The sequence below is a fragment of the Rhineura floridana genome, chromosome 12, assembly GCF_030035675.1.
Source record: "Rhineura floridana isolate rRhiFlo1 chromosome 12, rRhiFlo1.hap2, whole genome shotgun sequence".
NCBI lineage: Eukaryota > Metazoa > Chordata > Lepidosauria > Squamata > Rhineuridae > Rhineura > Rhineura floridana.
Genome location: NC_084491.1, coordinates 31,491,111 through 31,505,942, shown reverse-complemented (window position 1 = coordinate 31,505,942; position 14,832 = coordinate 31,491,111). Strand labels below are relative to the sequence as shown.

At 43.5% G+C, this 14,832-nt stretch overlaps 1 protein-coding gene across 1 annotated transcript in view; it reads left to right on the top strand.

Moving 5' to 3' along the window:
* The window catches only part of KCNJ1 (potassium inwardly rectifying channel subfamily J member 1), a 46,130-nt gene extending 31,633 nt beyond the window's left edge, over positions 1 to 14,497 (top strand). Inside the window, exon 2 of the mRNA XM_061592626.1 lies at positions 13,365 to 14,497. Coding sequence (XP_061448610.1) covers positions 13,379 to 14,497 — 1,119 coding nt within the window. The 5' untranslated portion in view covers positions 13,365 to 13,378. The remainder of the gene's footprint in view (positions 1 to 13,364) is intronic.
* The last annotated feature ends 335 nt before the right edge of the window (positions 14,498 to 14,832 follow it).

Genomic DNA, 14,832 nt, shown 5'->3' with positions numbered 1-14,832 from the left:
CACTCTCCTCATTTGTGATTCCCAGCAACTGGGATTCAAAGGTATACTACCTGTGACCATGGAGGCAGAGCATAGCCATTATGGCTTAAAGCCATTGATAGCCTTAATCCTCCATGAATTTTACTAATCCTCTTTTAAAACCATCCAAGCTGGTGGCCATCACTGCCTCTTTTGGAAGCAAATTCCAGAGTTTATCTATGCAGTGCGTGAAGATGTACTTTCTTTTGTCTGCCCTGAATCTTCCAACACTCACCTTCACTAGATGTCCACAAGCTCTAGTTTTATGAGAGAGGGAGAAAAAAATCCCCTGTCCACTGTCTCCGTATCATATTTCTTTTTATACGCCTCTGTCAGAGCCAGTGTGGTGTAGTGGTTAAGGTGTTGGACTATGACCTGGGAGACCAGGGTTTGAATCCCCACACAGCCATGAAGCTCACTGGGTGACCTTGGGTTAGTCACTGCCTCTCAGCCTCAGAGGAAGGCAATGGTAAACCCCCTCTGAATACCGATTACCATGAAAACCCTATTCATAGGGTTGACATGAGTCAGGATCGACTTGAAGGCAGTCCATCATCATCATGTCCCATTCCCTGTTACTTGCTTTTTTTTTCTGAACTAAAAAATCCCAAATGTTGAAACCTTTCCTGTGTGGGTAGTTCCCCAAACCTCTTGATAATGTTGGTTGCCCTTATCTCAACCTTTTCCAGCTCTACAATATCCTTTTTGAGGTGAGGTAACCATAACTGTACACTAGATTGATTGAAAAAGAACATATCCCCAATGCTGTCAGCAGGTGTTTATGATTGTCACCTTTCGTGACTGGGCCTGTAGTGTTAATAGCTAGTGCGCCCCCGATGCTGTGGTGAGAAATTCCCTGAGTGGCCTCTACGGTGGAAATTCAGCTCCATTCCTTTATGACAGGAACTGGAGCAAATGTTCCCTAGCTGCTAGATAATCTTTGCTACAGCTTCTGTCATAAAGGAATGGAGCCAGGCTTCAGCTGCTGATACCAACTGCTGAATTTTCACAGCACAAAATCTGGGGCACGATAGCTGTTAACTCAAGTACTTGAAAGGTTGCCACTCAGGGGAGGGCCAGGATCTCCTCTCGATTGTCCCAGAGTGCAGGGCACGAAACAATGGGCTCAAGTTGCAGGAAGCCAGATATCGACTGAACAACAGGAAAAACCTAACAGTGAGAGTGGTATGACAATGGAAACAATTACCTAAAGAGGTGGTGGGCTCTCCATCACTGGAGGCTTTCAAGAGGCAGCTGGACAGCCATCTGTCAGGAATGCTTTGATTTGGATTCCTGCATTGAGCAGGGGATTGGGCTCAATGGCCTTATAGGCCCCTTCCAACTCTCTGATTCTATAATTTTATGATTCTCCCAAGCCCAACGATAAAAGGTCATGATGAGCCCAGCCCAGCACCATGACGGGGAGAAACACTATGCCTTCTCCATTCTTTATTTTATTTAACAAGATGAATATACTGCTTAATCAAAAAGATATCTCTAAGTGGTTTACACAAAATGATATAAAGCAGTAAAACAGACTTTAAAAACAGAAAGCATAGAAAATTACCAAAATATAGGTAAAATCAACAAATGTACATGATGAAATTACATGTCTGGGTAGGCTTGCCTCAGCAAAAACGTTTTGAGCAGGCTTTGAAAACAATACAACAGAGGTGCCTGCCTCATGTCAAAAGGCAGGGAGTTCCAGAGAATAGGTGTTGGCACTCCATAATTTCTCACAAGTGCAGAATGAACATTAGGTGACCCTTGTAAAAGTGCCCATTCTACAGATCAAAGCCTTTGAGTAGTTACGTAAAGCGTAAGGTAATCCTCTGAGTAAACTTAACTACAGCTGTTGATCAATCTGAAGAGTGAAGAGTGTGAGATTTACCCACCATTGCTTTTTGTGGGGAGAAGGATTGTTTGGGAGGGGTGCAGTGGTTCACCACCCCAACTCTAGCCTATGCAACATAATGCAGTCTTTAACTTATAACCCTGATGTACCAGTCATTTCATGAATCATCAGTTTTCGATTTCTAGTACAGTTGGCTTTGAAGAGAGACTGTTTGGTGCTAAAGAAATAAACTTTGAGTTAATCGTTCACTCTAAGATTTTACAGTGGGGATGTTGGGGGGGGAAGAAGTAGTGGTGAAAGGTGGGAGAGTAACAATGGCTCACATGATTCCAAATTCACGGAGTTCTTTTCAGGCTTTAATCATTAACATTTGCTGTGGCTGGAACACAGCTAACCCTTCCTCCCCTCTTCTCCCCTCTTCTGTGGGTCATGGATCAGGTAGTACATTTTTCTGTCCATTAAAGTATATGGCTTTATGAGATGTTGGCTTCTGTCCCTTAGTGCTTGGCTTGCTCATTGTTGGCCATGAAGCATGCCTAAAAGATACATCAAACATAGGTATATGCCATTCAACAGGGTTGAAGGTCTTACAAAGAGAGACAGAGGAAGAAAATAATCTATAGACGATTTGTTGTATTTTGCAGAGACTAAAAGCATGCACAATTAATTTGGTGATTCATTGCTTGCTAACCAAGCCAGCATCTGAGCAATGCAATTATCAGGAGGTGACTAGCTGCTTTCATTTCTTGTTGCAGCTACTCCTCAACAAGCATTGCAAATCCTGAGCTTCTAGATAATCCCTGACTATAAACTGATGGGAGTTGAAGTCCATCATCTTCTGGAAGGCCACCAATTCCTCAATCCCTGTGCTAGATAAAAATGGAACTCTCCACAAGAGCTCTGCTCCTCTGCAAATTAATAGATATAAATGAGCATATATTACTTAAGCAAGAGTAAATTTTGAACAGTTCATTTGAGCATTTTCGTTTACAATCTCAGCAGACTTAAATCTAGAAGACCTCGGCAGTTTTCACTTTTAATAGGCTTTTTTAGAAACGGGATCTGAGCAAGGGTGCCTCCTGTCACTATTTTGCAACAGGGGCTGAAGTGCATAGTGGAAACTTAGCTTTGCTCAGTTAAAGTTGATTAAAGTGCTCTGTCACCCTAATGCAACAAATCCACCCAAAAAAAGAAAGATTTTTTTTGAAGTTTAGGCACTGATGGGGAAACACTGAAAAGTGTGGGATGAATGAATGATTAATGAGAAGATGTATGAACTCCCTGCAAGCAAACCAGGATGAATGCTTATTGTTGTACAATCGCCCCACAAACAGATCAGAACAAGTGCTCATTGGAGACATAGTCCAGCGGCGTCACTAGCGGGAGTGCGGGTGGGGGGTGCGGACTGTGACGTCCTTCCCTGGTTCTCCCTGTCAGGTTCCCACCTGCTTGTGGCTACTGCCTTTCACTAGGCACCACCAGGGATACCACCAGTCCGGACCATCCTTTATATGGTTTCTCACTCCGCTCTAGCACAGATCTCACTAGATCCCCCTGCTAGGCAGCACCACCAGTCACGTCCTATAACCAATACTCCCAGAGACTTTGCCTGACTCTCTCTCTAGCTGGTTACTTTTGTGACTGCGTGCTTATGCTGTTCCCAACCCCCTTGTATCTCTGGGTTGCTCTGGATACTTGAATTGTTATTATTCCTCCCTTCACTGCCGCCACCATTAGATACTGTTTCTGTTCAGCCTTGGTAATTACCTTGCCCTCCCTTCTGGTATGTATATCCCCCAGCCAAGGATCAGGCCTTTGGTAAACCAAATAAGTATTTATTAAATATCAGAAATAACAAGATTAGTTTTAGAATGTTTCACAAGCGTATGGTTTCATCTATTCCTGTTTTGTACTTGACTTATTATTAATCAGAACTCCAACTCCCTCTTTCTCCACACTCCTGATCTCCACCCTCAAACACCTCTTTCTCCACACTCCCAACATCCACCCTCAAACACCTCTTTCTCCACCCTCCCAACATCCACCCAGATTCAACTGTCATTCTTCCATTTATACTCCCAGCCATTCAAACGCTCAGCCAATCATCCAGCATTCTACTGCTCATGTACTCCCCCCTCCTCTTTCACTCCACTTACCATATGTCTTCTATATAAACAGCACTTACCATATTTACACTATAAGCAGGAACATCACACGGACCTCCGGCGCGCGCCCTCCCAGGGGCATGGACAGGGGTGGCTGGTTTCACGCACGCGCGCTGTGCACACTCCAGGCTGATGGTGGAAGGCCCATCCAGGCTTCACCGCCAGCGAACGGGCGCCTGCTTTTGGCGCGCACCAGACCGGGTGCCGGGGGGCAGCGGCGTCACTAGCAGGAGTGCAGGGGTGTGTGGCTCTGGGTGTCACCCCCCTCATGGTGTCACCCTGGTGCGATCCGCACCCCCCGCACCCCGGTAGTGATGCCCCTGACATAGTCTAATCTCCGTGTAAACTTTGTGCAAGCAAATCAGGAATGAATGCTCAAAATGCAACATGTCTCTTGCAGTGTATCAACTTAGGCTAATTTAGCTTGGGGTAGGAGGACTAGGGTTGCCAGGTTCAGGGCCTGAACCTGGCAACCCTACTCCCCACACACACACACCAACCTTCCTCACAGGTTTGTTCTTACAGTGTGCGGTGGTGGAGGTCACCGTGTACACTGCCTTCAGCTTGGAGAAAAGGCGGGATCTAAACAAACAAACAACCGGTTCCTTTTATTAAGGACTATAAATACAATAATTCAACTACTCAGTCTCTCCCCCCGCCCCATGTCAGCCCTCAGAAGACTAGAACTTCACTTGCTGTTTCCAATTCCTCACATTCACACAGATGTACACGCCCACAAGTCTAGCTGTTTATGTAATTAAGTTAACACAGGCACTGACGGCTGCCAGAAAAAACGTAGCTGTTCAAGGATATTAGCAAGGATGTAGTGAATAACAAAATGGGTCTTGTTAACAACGGATGTACCGTGGGTGCACTCATCTAAGCCTGCCCAGCTGTACCTTGCAAACAGGCAGCTGCTCACATTCCTATGCTCATCTTTGCTCAGATGCCTCCCCGCTGTCCTTTCACTTGGTTTTTACACCACTGCGCCATTCCTGTATGCCACATCCTGAGTAATATATCTAGCTCAGTACTGTCAACACTGACAGGCAGCAGCTCCCCAGGGCTCCAAGCAGATCATCTTTCCCATCCCTACTTAGAGGTGCAGAGGACTGAAAAGGAGACTTCTTCCTTACAAAGCAGATGCACTTCTGCTGAGTTATAGCCCTTCCCAAATGATGTGTGCCCATGCTTAATAGCGCAGGTAGTAAGACAGATAGTAGAAAGCGGATCTAGAACTGTGATAGATGAACAGATCCATTCGTTTGTAGACCATTCCCTAACTTTCTTCCCATCTCGTTCAAAGCTGGTTTGAAATTTTTTAGATGCAAGGGGAGAGAGAGGTATTAGTTTGTATTAATTTGGACTCCTTTCTTGAAAATCTTACAATTTTATTAACTGGGGGAATTCCCCAGTATTGAACTCAATGGGACTTCCTTCTGAGTAAGGCTGCAACCCAGTACATGTCTACTCAGAAGTAAGCTCCTTTGGGTTTCATGGGACTTACTCCCAGGTTAGTGTATAGTGGATTGCAGCCTATGTCCTCCTTTGGGTTGCCAGGTTCAGGGCCTGAGAATGATCCTGTATCTTTAGGAGAAGAGAAAGTCAGCCAAGTGCAGGTGTTCTTGCAACCCTGTAATGGGAAAAACCACAAGGTGGAATTCTCCCTTTCCCCTGCACAACTTTTAAAGATACCGAAGACCTCTTGGAGGCCGGGCCTGGCAACCAAGAGGTCTTCTGTATCTTTAAAAGTTGTGCAAGGGGAAGGGAGGATTCCACCTTGTGGTTTTTTCCATTACAGTGTTGAAAGAACACATGCACTTGGCTGACTTTCTCTTCTCCTAAAGATACAGGATCAGTCTCAGGCCCTGAACCTGGCAACTCTAGTGGGGAGTGACTAGTCCAAAATCACTCAGTGGATTTCACGGGTGGGTGGGACCACAGGTTCCTCATCCCTTCCTTAAGAAAAATGTAGAACAGGAGAGGAAGAAACCAGGAAGATGGGACCACACATTTAAAGCACTATGATCAGGAGTGTAGTCGTCCAGGGTCTCGGGGGGTCTTAGACTCTTTACTTTTTTGGGAGCAGGGTCCCTATGTCTCCAGCATCCTATGAGCCAATCAGCATGAAAGGGCAGTGTGTTAGCTGCTGAGAAGAGTCTTCTAACCTGCTTCCTTGTCGTTTCCTGCTGATTGGTAGGTAACACTCTCCCCTTTCATGTTTATTGGCTCCCAGGGATGTCTGCTGTTGTAGAAGGCATTAACAAGGATCCCATTTTCAACTCAGCAGCAAAAAAGGGGGGAAGGATGTGGTTGTGACTGTGACTATCATGAAGGGGTCCTGCACTTCTGAATTTGCCACTACACTGCTGACTATGATAACCACTTCAAATGGTCATGAGGAATGGATTATTAAAACCTGGGATTTTGTTTCAATGGTCAAACTGACTAATTTAATTCAGGTCATGGAAGGATGATAGACCCATGAAATTTATAGAAAATTGATCTTTTTGGGGGGTCAAATAAAATTCAGGGAAATGTCTCTCCATGTGCACCATTAGAAGCTCTCTAAAAGATTTATGCTATTATGATAACAGCTGCGTTGTAACAAAGTCTATTTTATTTTGCTATTTATATCTTCATATATTAATGTATTAACGTACTGATTAACTGCTACAGCAATTAAAAAAACCCTGTCATTTGTTTAAGGATGCTGAGAATTGTTAGGAGGCCCCCATCACAGAGCTACAATTCCCAGCACCCTTAACAAACTACAGTTCCCAGGATCCTTTGGGGGGAAGCCCTGACTGTTGACATGGTATAAGAGTGCTTTGTAGGTATGGCGTGGATGTGACAAAAGCCAGAGCACAGCAAAATTATGACTGACTTTCCAATCCTTGAGCCACTTACCTTGAACTCAACTGGACTTACTGCAAGTATAGGATTGCACTGTAAATTTCCATTGTCCACGTGTGTATTGTTTTTAACCAAAACCTCTTAGCAACAATTTGTATTGTACAGCTACCTCACTGAAGACACTTGAAATAACACAATAAATTCTGTTGACATCTGCATCCTGCTCTTCCCTTGCAGTAGCTCAGGGCTGGGTACTTATGCAACTTATGCAAACTCTGTAAGCTGCCTTCTACCACGGCAAACAACCTGACTATCTATCCTAGTATTATTCTACTCCAAGGGTCACCAACCTTTCTGAGCCAGTGGGAACTGTGAGTGCCAGTCACAAAATGGCTGCTGGGGGCATGGCAGAGCTTGGAAAAGTTACTTTTTTAAAACTCCAACTCCCTTCAGCCCCAGCCTGCATGGCCACTGGATTGGGTTGATGGGAGTTGTAGTTCAAAAAAGTAACTTTTCCAATCTCTGGCCCGGCACAGCATAACACAAAATGACTGCCCTTCGGTGTGGCATTATACAAAATGGCTACCATATCTAAAAGAGCAAGAAAGAAGAGAGAAAAAGAGAATAGTGTGAATGTGCCCTCCCATCTTATGCATTTTTGAAGGGATATTTACTGAAACCTTTTGCAGGTGCCGTAGGAGGTACTGGTGAATGCACTGGAGTCAGTGGATGCCATGTTGACAACTCCTGGTCTACAGTGAAAGGCAGTAACTGACCAAGGTCACAGGCAGAGGTCTTTTCCACCTCCTGCTAACTGGAGATACCAGGGATTGAACCTGGGACCTTCTGCATGTAAAGCATGTGCGTCCACACTAAGCTATACTAGACCAAGGAAAAATACCTGGTCCAAGGTCATCCAGGCAGCTTCATGACTGAGAAATGGTAAAACATACATGTACATTGCTTGATTTCTCATCACTTATTTGTTGTATACTTGCTGCTTAGTCTACACATATAGCCAGAGGCGGCTGATACCCACCGGACCTGGTGGGTCTGCTAGGAGGCCATGGGGGCGTGACAACAAGGTGCAGCAGAATGAGGTGGGAATAAACTAATAGACTGGGATTGTACTATTTCAGGCTTGGACCAGCTTTTTCAAATGTCCCTTTCCTTTAAAAAAAAAAAATCCCATGAAAGAAGAAAACTAGTATGACAGGAAGAGGGCTTGAATCGAACCTTTTCTCTTGTGCTAGTTTTCTATCCGCAGGGATTTTTCCACATGGATGAGCATTCAAAAATGTGATCCTTCACCTTACCTGATGTTTTTAAAGGACCAACAAATGGTACCAGAGTAACCTCAGTATGTCTAATCTCAGGATACTCATGGGAATATTGTGTATGCAGGGAACGTTAGGGCTATGGAGGTATTGTTCCAATGAGGAAGCTATTAGATGACAATCTGGAAAGTGCGAGTAGATGTTTTACCTCTTTGGGGAGTTCACTGCTGAGAATCTACATTAGAAAGCCAAGGGACACTTGTTTCCTGAATTAAAAAATGAGAGTCCCAGTTCATTTTCCACCCCAAAAAGTTTTACTTTTAGAGTATTGATGAATACTAGCTCATTTTCTGGAGAAGCTCACCTTATTGTTTCATTATGAATTCTGGGCATGCCTTCTGATGAGGAGGAGGGAGAGTACTGTTCATGCAGAGATACAACAGCCCCATTTGAAAGAGGAGCCCTCTCTACTTCAGACCATAGAGCAAGCCTTTTTAATGGTGGGTTCTCTAAAATGCAGCTCCTCTAGAATACCCTCCCTGGGAGGACTTCCATAGCTGGCACCTTGATTGCTATCATTTTTGTGCCAGGCTAGTACGTTTTCATTTTTCCAGGCTTGCTAATTGCTAATCATTTTAGAACTTTTTAATGTGGGGGCAATTTTTATATTTTTATGGTTATCTGAATGGACTGTTGTTGGGTAAGACTGATGGTAGTCCAGATCATCTGGAGGGCACCAAGTTGGTGATGGCTGAGATAGACCAGTGGTCTGACGTAGTATAAGGCAGGTTCTGGTTCCTAATTGTTTTGTTTATTGTAACACATTAGCAGATATCACAGCTCACCGGCAGGCTAAATATTAGCATAGAATAAACCTCTTTCTCTTTAGAAGTGCCATGTAACAAGTGACACTTTTAAAAACACTTAATATTCCTTCAAACAGATTAGACACTGTGTTCCCTTGTTAAAATCAACAAGGAATTTGCTTGCAAAGAGCAACCTTGTGTGTGTGGTCCCTGCCCAAGCAATTAATACACTTTGGTAAATTAGAGAAGACAAGCTTATGTTACTCTTTGCTGATTTAAGCGGAACTCTCTTTATGAGCATTCTGTATTATACAACATGCGTTACGTAAGCTTCTTTTTTTCAAGAGTGGACCAAGATCTCTGGTCACACCATGTTTATACCAGTATGCTAACCACAAGATGGGTTTGGGTTCCACTTGATTCAAACCAAACTTCTTCTGTGACTATCCTGTATTATGCAACATGCATGCCTTTTCTCAAAACAAGGGCCAAGAACAATGCTTACATCATGTTTACACTGGAATGCTAAGCACAGACAATGCCTTATTATGTCAGTGGGCAGTTTAGCAAGAGAGAAGCACTGTCTATTGGATTTAGAGATGGGAGATCTGGGTTGGTTGTTGCACATTATTTGCCATGTTTATAATTTCACACTACCTCCATGGAACTTAAACCCCACCAACATTAAATGAAAACACAACTACCTGCAAGGAAAAACCTTGCACAACAGGAAGTGGGTTAGGCTAGAGACTCTGTCTCTGAAGTACTTGTTTTGTGTTTGCAGGGAGTTTTTATTTGGAAGGAACTTTCAAAAATGGCATCCTCGCCCATAATTGTAGTTGGAACACTCCACTCTACTGCCTCATTCTGGTGTATGTGTAGAGCAAACCAACCTCCATATTTATAGAGGATAAAGGTTCCTGCATTGAGCATGGGGTTGGACTCGATGGCCTGATAGGCTCCTTCCAACTCTACTATTCTATGATACCAGTGGCTACTAGTCATTATGCCTAAATACCACATCCAGGTTTAGTGACACCATGCCTCTGGATATTAGTTGTTGTGGATCAACAGTGGGAGAGGGCTCCTGTCTTTATGCTCTGCTTGCAAGCTTCCCAGAGGCCTCCAGCTGGCCATTGTGGGAAACAAAATACTAGACCAGATTTGCCTGTGGTCTGATCCAGCAAGGCTCTTCTTCATGTTCCTACGACTTAATATAGATCCATAATTCAACTGTGATTGCAGATTTCAGGAGAATATCGGTCATGATGGCTGGGTCACCTGTCACTTTGTCCAGAATTTATGACAGTCTTTGTCCAACCTTGAGGGTCTCCAGATACTATTGGACTACAGCTCCCATTATCCCTGATGATTAGTCATGCTGGCTGGGGCTGATGGGAGTTGGAGTCCGATAACTTATGGAGGGCCATAGGTTTCCCATCCTTGTTCTAACTGAAGATTACATGATAAGTTTCTTCTATGAAACACTAGGATGCCCTGAAAAGGTAAGAACATAAAAAGACTCCTGTTGGATCAGACCAAAACCCATCTAACCAAGCATTCTGCTTCTCAGAGTGACCAACCAGATACTACTGGGACACCCAGGAACAGGCAATGAAGCCCAGGCCTGGTGCCAGCAGTCAGACAGGTAGGCACTGTTCAAGGGCCCCAGCAGCTAAGAAGGGCCCCTTGGACTGAACCGGCTGTACCATCTTAATGTCTTTGTCGCCAGGCTGCTGAGCAGCTATGCTGCTATTGAATGTAAGCCAAATGCAGCTCACATCCACAGTGTCCTTCCGCCATTTTTATTTACCAAAAATACAGAGTCCTGGCTGAGAGATCTATCATTGCTGATCCTCAGTCACAACTGCCTCCAAATCTGGAGGTTGCATGTAGTCACAATGATGATGAATAGCCATTGAATTTGTGTAAGATAAACACCCAAAGAACTCTTTGAGAACCACTATGGAATTGCATGGAATGTTCACCCATTCACAATTTCAACACTCAAACTTATACACAAGTCTTTGCTTGAGTCTAATTTAGATTCCGGCCTATGAACAGATGGCAGTCTTCTGGCATACAATGGGCTCTCAGTGGTGCATTTGGCAACTCAAACATTTCTTAATTGACTAGAATTGCAGTATGTAAATGTAAATGTAATGCCTTCAAGTCGATCCCGACTTATGGCGACCCTATGAATAGGGTTTTCATGAGGCTGAGAGGCAGTGACTTGCCCAAGGTCACCCAGTGAGTTTCATGGCTATGTGGGGATTCAAACCCTGGTCTCCCACATTGTAGTCCAACACCTTAACCACTACACCACACTGGCTCTCAGAATTGCAGTATAGAAACAATATTATAGGAGGGTTTTTGTTATAAATAAAGGCTCCAATTAAGGGGCTCACAAGTTTCAAGTCTGCAAAACAAAATGAAAATAATGCATGAGAAGAACTGAAAAGTCAGACACTGGAAAAGTACTGGGGATGCCTGGTTGCACAGAGATGTTTTCTTAATGTTCCAGGCTGTGTTTTAAACGTGAACATATTCAGTGAGTGTAAGGAAACAAAACTGTTTGACTGTTTGGAAATGAATGACCTTGCTCCTCTTCCTGTGACCATACACTGGCTTAAAGTTTAACTGGACTCCCCACCCACTCCCCTAAGCAGTGGTGTAAGGTCAGAACAAAAATGACCACAAGGCCCTTCAGAGCTGAAAGGGAACACAGAAGCATGCATAACTGGGCAACCGGAACATTAATATTCCTGTGTGTTCCCTAATAATACTTTCTAAGTCAATTTCTGTTTGGCTTTCAGTCACATGTTTCAAAGTCCAGAACGGTAGCAGTATTAGTCTATTGTAGCACCTTCAGGGCTAACAAATTTATTACTGCACAAGCATTTTTGCTGTGGAGCCATGTTGAACTACAGTTAATCCATAGGTTCAGTGCTATCACTTGTAGATTAAACTGAAGGTCTGAGAGGAAGGATTTTTAGCACAACACGGGTGGTAGTCAACTGAATCCTACTCAGAGTAGACCAAATGGAATTAATGGCTCTAAATTAGTCATGTCCATTAAATTTCATGGGTCTATTCTGAGTAGGACTAATGTTTAATATCACCCTATAAGTACTAATTGGCTTACCCATGCCAGGATGTCTTGCTTGCCTAGATGGAGAGTTAAGAAGAGGGAGAATCACTCAGTTCACTAGCTCAGACTTCCCCAAACTTTGGTCCTCCAGATGTTTTGGGCTTAAGCTGCCATCATCCATGACCGTTGGCTGTTCTGGCTGGAAAGTTGTCATCTAAAACATCTGGAAGGGACCCCACTGGGAAAGGCTGGGGTAATCAACAAAAGGACACATTTATTATTTATGTAGTTGTTCCATTTATATACTACTCATCAGCTAAATCTTCTGGGTGGTCTACAAACTTATTTTAAAAACAAATTAAAAACAATAAAAATAACTACATCAGTACGTACACACACACACTCACACACACATACACAGAGAGAGAGTTAAATGGCTTGGGAGAATACACAGGAGTTCACCTGGTACTAAACATTCATAATGCAATCACCAGGCAATCCTCTATGGTGGCTGGCATTCTATAAATTTCCCTCTGTTTCCATGCTGCACTGCAAGACGCCTTTTCCTGTGGTTGCAAAGCTTGCAAACAACCACAGAAAAGGCAAATTAAATGTAAAGTCAGTGTTTGGCATGGGTGGGATTTAAGACCTCCCCAGTTTTTGCTCTGAAGTAGCATCTTGGCTGATAGATTGGCTTAACACTAAATTAAAATGCAAGTCGCTTCAGCAAAATACTCTCCCAGCCAACTCACAGCTAGCTCCAAAATTATTATGTCACCTTTGAGCCCTGGCTCACATATGCACACTTATTACTTAGTAATGACCTGCATTCATAAATGCTCTATTATTGATATATTTATAAAATGTTCCATAGAATTTCCATATCGCTGGTCACACAGTGAGCATTGTCCAGTTCAGTCATTTCCTACAGTCATAGCTGTCTTCATCAAGAGTACACCGCAGTAACCAAGTGCAAAATACTTACCAAATCATTTGTTGTCTCTGTGAACCACCTTGCTACTGTATGACCTTGTTGTGACATTGGTTCCTGCACGAAAGTGGAAAGAATAATGGATACTTAGCTGCTATACAGGAGATCCATGAGGCTGAATTTATTCAAATTTCCATATCTACCTGAGCTAACTACCACTATGGAATGCTCCCCAAGGCCATGACACATTTGTTTACCCAATGAATCCACTGGAATCCTTTGCAAATGGTCAACATCCTTATTTTTAAAAGCTACTAGCAGCCCTAATGTTTATTTCATGTAATTCTTTCTCCCTTTTTCCCCAGAGCGGCTGGTGGGAATGCTTAAATACTTCCAAAAGCATTTTGCTCATCTCTTGAAGGAACACAAAAGACGAAGGTCCAGACTGGTGTCAAAAGATGGAAGATGTAACATAGAGTTTGGGAATGTAGAAGAACAGTCAAGGTTTGTTTTCTTGGTTGACATCTGGACCACTATCTTGGACCTCAGGTGGAGGTACAAAATGACCATCTTCATTTCAGCGTTCTTAGGTAGCTGGTTCTTTTTCGGTCTTCTCTGGTACATAGTAGCATACATACACAAGGATCTGCCAGAGTTTAGCCCTTCAATAAATCACACTCCATGTGTAGACAACATAAATGGCTTGACCTCTGCTTTCCTGTTCTCCCTGGAGACACAAGTCACTATTGGCTATGGTTTCAGGTGTGTTACTGAACAGTGTGCCACTGCCATTTTCCTGCTGATCTTCCAGTCTATCCTAGGAGTTATCATCAACTCATTCATGTGTGGAGCCATCTTGGCCAAGATCTCTAGGCCCAAGAAGAGAGCAAAAACCATCACCTTCAGTAAGAATGCCGTTATCAGCAAACGTGGTGGGAAACTGTGCCTTCTTATCAGGGTAGCCAACCTCCGGAAAAGCCTTTTGATTGGGAGCCATATCTATGGTAAGCTCTTAAAAACCACTATCACACCTGAAGGGGAGACAATAATATTGGATCAAGTCAACATAGACTTTGTAGTTGATGCTGGCAATGAGAACCTGTTCTTCATCTCTCCCTTGACCATTTACCACATCATTGACAAGCATAGCCCCTTCTTTGACATGACCGCAGACACGATCCTTCAACATGACTTTGAGCTGGTGGTATTTCTAGATGGGACAGTGGAATCTACCAGTGCAACCTGCCAAGTCAGGACGTCTTACATTGCTGAGGAGGTGCTATGGGGCTATCGTTTTGCTCCCATGGTCTCCAAGACCAAAGAAGGAAAATACAGAGTGGACTTTCATAACTTTGGCAAACCTGTGGAGGTGGAGACCCCTCACTGTGCCTTTTGCCTGTACAACGAGAAAGATGCAAAATCCAAAGCAAAGATGGGTTATGACAACCCAGGCTTCCTGTTTCAAGAAGTTTGTGAAACCAGTGACACACAAATGTAGCTTAGGGTTTATGGGGCTGGAGTGCTGACTTTTTTGATATAAGCTAGGATATCATGCCAAACAAGCCTGAGTACCGAAGAAAAAATGAACTGGGTTGTTTGGATACCACAGTAGTCTTTATCAGAGCAGGCTACACAGCACATATTGTTTATATTCCCAGAGTGGTCTATATTTTTTTAATGCATGTATTTGTGAGACTTTTATTTAAATTGATAGACTGATGTGTCCAATAAATTTCTGTACACTTTCCAGAGCCAAAGAAACTAGGAATTATAATTTGCTATCAAATAAGGTGGCATAATTGCTCACTGGGACAGGGTATCGCCAACATGTCA